This window comes from Miscanthus floridulus, chromosome 18 (genome assembly GCF_019320115.1).
Source record: "Miscanthus floridulus cultivar M001 chromosome 18, ASM1932011v1, whole genome shotgun sequence".
NCBI classification, from domain to species: domain Eukaryota; kingdom Viridiplantae; phylum Streptophyta; class Magnoliopsida; order Poales; family Poaceae; genus Miscanthus; species Miscanthus floridulus.
The window spans coordinates 78,556,403-78,562,200 of NC_089597.1; the positions used below are offsets into that span (position 1 = coordinate 78,556,403).

The 5,798-nt window shown below is 50.4% G+C and overlaps 1 protein-coding gene across 1 annotated transcript; it reads right to left on the minus strand.

Annotated features, from left to right (window-relative positions):
* Positions 1-4,214: 4,214 nt before the first annotated feature.
* Positions 4,215-5,276, minus strand: LOC136523158 (protein DMP4-like). The gene has a single exon (XM_066516937.1). It carries the CDS (start codon positions 5,202-5,204, stop codon positions 4,404-4,406), a length of 801 nt encoding a protein of 266 aa, XP_066373034.1. The 5' UTR covers positions 5,205-5,276; the 3' UTR covers positions 4,215-4,403.
* Positions 5,277-5,798: the final 522 nt, after the last annotated feature.

Below are 5,798 nucleotides of genomic sequence, written 5' to 3' on the forward strand. Positions count from 1 at the left end.
CTTTCCCCGGCGGAGAGCCAAAAGGTACTCCAGTGAATTGCTCGTGGCTTGTGTGATCCTTATCTTGTGTTGGTTGTGTGGCACCCTATTGAGGGTTTGGCGTGTGATGCCAATTAGCGCGTGAACCTCCAAGTGAGTGAATCGCCACAACGAGGAGTAGCTTGCCGGCAAGCAAGTGAACCTCGATAAAGAATCATTGTGTTCATCATTTGATTCCGAGGTGATTGGTATTCATTCTTGTGATTGTTTAGCTCCTTCCTCGACACGGCGGTATAAACATCTTGCTCACTCTCTTTGCATTACCACAAACTAGTTGTCAAGCTCTTTAGTGTAGCTAGTTGTGAGAGCTTGTTAGTTTGGTTAGTGTGGCTCTTTAGTTAGCTTTTGAGAGCACACTAACTTAGTGTAGTGTCATAGCTATTGTGTGGATAGAAACTATATAAACTAGAATTGTGGTAGGTGGCTTGCTATTTTAGTAGGCTAGCGCAACACTTGCTTCGCCTCATAATTGTCTAACCAGTTTGTTAAGTGTTGTTGTAGATTTTTTTTAATAGGCTATTCACCCCCTCTAGCCATTCAGACCTGTCGGGTTCATAAACCCGGGGTCCCTCGAGGACCGGCTTCCACGCCCGGGCTTGGCCCAGGAAAACAACATATATTTCATGGGCTGACCCAAAAAACTAAAACACAGCAGGCCAGAAGGGTAGTCTAGTCATCGACCGGAAGGTCTACCCTTAAGAACAGGCGCCCGCTCGTCAGTTTCTTTGGCCCACCTCTCCGACCGGAGCACTCGCTTCAAGCACCAGCTGTCTCCAAGCAGTCTCTCCAATCAGAAGGTTTGGCCTGAAACGCTGCTTCCTACTCTGACCCCGCGACTGGAGCTCATGGGAAGCCTGCTCACCACTCTTCTCCGACCAGCACACTGGGAGCCAACTGGAGCCATCCGATCGGGGGCTCCCCATTCAGAAGGAACCAGAAGACGTGCGGAGAAAGGCAAGGCATGGCACACAAGTCAAAACCACTGTACCAGGGACCATACCCTGCACGAAACAGTGCTCTGCAGCCACCCTGACACAAAGTATAGTGTTGTAGGGGCAGCTAGAAACTCCCATATGGTAAGCCCCCCGCGTGTCTCTAAAATCGATCGCAGTATGGGCTCCAAGATTTACCATACCGGGTGAACATAGCGCGGCTCCTCACATGCCACTAGGCATCAAGAAGTATTTGCAGGTACTAGCGTCCATCCTTCCTGAAGAAGATAGCTCGACCCCCCGTACACATCTGACATCCTACACCAACATCGACAGTATTAGGGGGCGTCAACCATTATCCAGTTTTCATCACCGTAGGCAGCAAGGCTTAGAAATATCCATACTCTCTCCCTCTCACCTGTAAAGCCATCCCCTTCATCTATAAAAGGGGATGCGCTCCCTCCAACAAAGGGAGATCGACTTCACAAAGCTTAGACTCACTAGATCGACATCAACCCCTTACAACCGTAGGACCACCAAGTTTCGACCGCAACCCTTCTGGTCGAAGCCATCCGAACCTCTTGTATACCCCCTCCTTTCTCCTTCTCGTTTGTAACCCCACTACAGACTTCGAGCACCTGGGCTCAGGAATAAAGTCACTGACCGACCCCAACTGGACGTAGGGCACATTGCCTGAACCAGTATAAATCTTGTGTCATTGAGTGCTAGGCCACCTCCGATCACAACGTACAGCAAAACTACAAATATTTACTAGTTGGTCACTTTCTGCACTGATAGGACCTTTCAACCCTCCCCTCACAGCCTTGGCTGGTGTGGCGGCAGCTGACCAGGGCTATTGTGGCGGCTACCGGGCCCCTCCAGGAGCCGGCTGCGGCTGGGTCCGGTGACGGCGGTGGTGGTCCATGTAGGCGCTGGGGGCGGCACTCTTTTCTCTGCATGCCCTCCCCACACGGTCTTGGCTACGGCGGCAGCGACCAGCCAGGGGTGCTACGGCGGTGGCCAGGGCGACAAGCTGGCCTAGTGCGGTGTCTACGGTTGTTGTCAAGATGAAGGCGGCGACGGCAAGGGGCACCGGATTCGGGCCCTGGCATCTAGATCCGGTGGCCCCAGGGCAAGGGGCAGTACCCGAGTTGGAGGGGCCACACACCCTATGTCTACTGGCAGTGATGTTGTTAGCGACAGCGGCGGGTGCCAAAGCCGAAAATGATGGTCAACTACGGCTTCTGTGTGCAGCAGTGTGACGCGAACGGTGGAGTCAGGTCTGGCTCTATGTGCCCCGATCGGAGTGGGTGGTGGCCGACACAGTTGTGCGGCTGCTGCATGCAGCAGGCGCGTTGATGCCCCTATAAAGGGGCATCCGTGGAGCGGTAGGATAGTGGCGATGGCGGTGAAGATTGGCAGTTGGTCTGGTTTCGCGATTCGAGGTTCATGCTAGAGGGTTGTTCGGCGAAAGCCTTGGCAACGGCGACGTCGTTGGATGCCATTTTCCTATTGGGGCATCGTTCTTCCCCTCTAGCTTGTCATCCAACGGTGAAAGCCTGGTCCACTTTGGACATGCGATGATGGCGCCATCGGCGTTGTTTCCCTTCCTGAAGTTGTCACATTTGGATTATCATCATGACTTTAATGCTAGGGAGGGTTCGTGATTGGAAGTCAGAGCTGCTCTTCGGTGTTTGAGCTCAGCAACGATGATCAGTGGCGGTTGTTACCTTCGGACCCGTCGTGGGTGACTTGTGAGTGGCCTGCCATGGGAAGTCGGAGCTGCTGGTAGCTTGATTGCCATGCTCGGTAATGATGACCCATGGTAGTGTGCCGTGTTTGTACTCAGCCGTGATGCGTGTGGTGGTTAGCCCCTCGGGTGCCTTTTTGGCATCCCGTTTGGCTAACCTTGTACATTATATTATTTCGTCTTTATTGAGCGACAGAGCTCCTGCCTTTGTTTCCAAAAAAAGCCATTAGTTAACTGACCTGAAGGGTAGGGCCGACTAATATTTTGGCTGATTGGATGAAGAATATGTTGCCACAAAAAATTGATCCACGCGACACCACACAATAATTATAATGCTTTCATGATGACAAACAATTAGTTTCCGGAAGAAACTAGCAAAAGTATTCTTCACTTTCGTGAAGGAGAGTCGACCATTTTTCAATGCAAAACGACAAAGGTTACCGATCCATAATGAAGATTAGAGTTTGGTATTGTGATGTTGCGGCTCCCATTGACACCATTTAGAGGCTCATTTGAGCATTTGCATTATGAAAAATATTGCTTATATGTTTAGTTAGGTGCCTAACTTTCAGGGACCTTGTACAATGTTCCCATTTCAGCCCAAAAGGGATCCCGGGATCCCCTTCTCTGTAGTGGCTTGTTCTTCCCTTTTTATCTATTTTTAGAGAATGAAACTTGGAGATTATGATCTAGACTTGTTTCTTACTGGAATAAGATCACCCCCTCGATATAAACGAGATGATCACGGCCGGTTGAGGGATCCAATATCCTATCATTTTTTCTATTATACACTTTTTACCCTATTTTATCAATCTCTTGTTCATTGTATCTTTCCACGAGATCCAACGAAGTTCTAGGTAGCCTTGACGATATTAGAACAACCTCCGGTGTGTATCTCTCAAACGGGTCCTCCTGAGAGGTGTTCCTGAGTTCTTGCGGCGATGGACAGGCCCCAAATCGGTCTAACCGATCCCTATATCTGTCTCGCTGGTTTTGCAGTTGATTGCTACGTGTGATGTGTCGTGTGTGATCTCAGGTGTTTTTGCTTGACCTGATCCGACGTCAACAGTTGATTAAGGGGGTGTTTGGTTTGAGCTACTAAACTTTAGTAGCTACTAAACGGTTTAGTCACTTTTAGTAACTCTAGAGTTACTAGAGAGGACTAAAGCCCTTTTAGTAGCTTTTAGTCATAGCGTTTGGTTAAAAAGTTACTAAAGTGACTAAAAGCTACTAAATTTAATAGCTACTAGGCGAACCAAACAGGCCCTGATACTATGACAAGACGTCACTTATTTTTTCCTAGTCGAAGTAAAGAAAACGTCCCCCAGTCTATCTAGTTTTCAGCAAAGGAAGGCGGTAAAGATTACTAGACCAAGTGAACACATTGTACGTGACGGCTAAGATACGACGCTATCACTGAGATGTGCAAATTGTAATAATTTACTCGCAGATAAGAGTTAACAAGCCGAACGTGTGAAATTAATAATAGCACAATATATATTTGCACTGGTACTTAATTCTCAAAGGTCGCAAGCTAAAAATGTAAACAATAATGCATGTCCAGGAATATCCTAATCAATGGTACTCTGTCAACTCTCTCAGTACGACACCACCACAACAAACCTCTGAGAACAGGGAGAAATCAGCTGCTAATTCACAGCAACAATAATATGTGTATCTCATCAGGCGGCGGGGACCGGGAATCCGATCCCGTGCCGTGTCGACGGGAATGTGGCGAAGAGCAGCGTCCCGACGAGCCCTCCGACAAGCGGCACGGCAGTTAGCACCTGCCGCGTGTCGTACGACATGACAGGGTTGAAACACGCCCCGACATTCCTATCGAACATGGCCACGGACATGAACACGATGAGGGACAGGAACGCGTGGAAGAAGTCGATGAACTTTAGCCGTTTCTCGGCGGCTTTCTCCGGCGGCGTGCCGTCGATGACCCACAGCCCCCGGCGAGTAGCCACCACGTACCGCACGGTCCCCTTGGCGTCGTGGAAGCTGTCCGTGAAGCAGAGGAAGAAGCACCCCGCGGCGCAGAGCTCCACGAGCCAGGCCGTCATGACGCGGTTCACGTCGTCGCACTTGCCGCCGTTGGTGAACACCGGCGACAGCACCTCGAAGACGAGCACCGCGCCGGTGGGGAGGTGCCTGGCCAGCTCCGCGGTGCTCCGGAACGCCTGCGCCATTGCACGCTCCAGCCTCGTCGCCTCGTCGTCGGTGGTACTGGTAGCCCCACCGTCGTCTCCCAGTCCCTCGTCGTGGCTGTCGCCGTTCGACTCAGCCAGGAGTGGCTGGGTCTCCGGCGCCACGTGCTGGCCGTCGGAGATGCCAACAACGACGGAGCCTGAATTTCTCCCCAGTGATGAAGCTCCAACAGAAGAAGCCGGCACGGCAGTTGCGGGAGCCGATGCAACGGCGGCAGCAGTCGGCGTGGGTTTCTGGGACTGGAGATCAACTTGTTTCCTGGATGCCATCGTGCGGACGAATAACCAAGATCGAATGGTTCTTTGTGGATAGAGTATATAAGTTGGTCGATGTTGGGAAAGAGTGGGTTTGTGGCATGCAAGTAAGTGTTGTGTTAAGCGCAAGCGAGAGGAGACTTGCAAGCAACCCGTCATTCCGTCAATGTTTTCGGTTCATATGGAGGACCTCGTCTGGCTTAGCATTGGGGTAGTCTGCGAATGCAAGACAGATGAACGATATGCAATTGCGACGTTGCTATCATTGAGAGTGAGAGTCTGTGATTTGTGAATGCACGATCGATATTTATATATACATATAAAATAAAATTGCCACGGACAGTGGCAGGAACCCTCCCAACGTTAAAGTACTAATCACAACTCGAAGAGTCTGAACGTGTCCAGCTGGGTCTAGACTTGGCAAAATTGACCGTCTGAATGGGTTTGGTCACAGAATGGCTAACATGATAAGGTCGCAAACGTCGGGTACCAACATGCACATGTAGCACGTCTTGGTTGGACTGAATATGATTTATTCCTCTGACCAAAAACAAGCACCAGATTTATAATGGGCGATCGATACATCGCCATCCTGTGGCCTAAGCTACA

What these genes read in the sequence shown, in the direction of transcription:
- LOC136523158 (XM_066516937.1), bottom strand. Translation starts at nt 5,204, where the DNA reads ATGGCATCCAGGAAACAAGTTGATCTCCAGTCCCAGAAACCCACGCCG.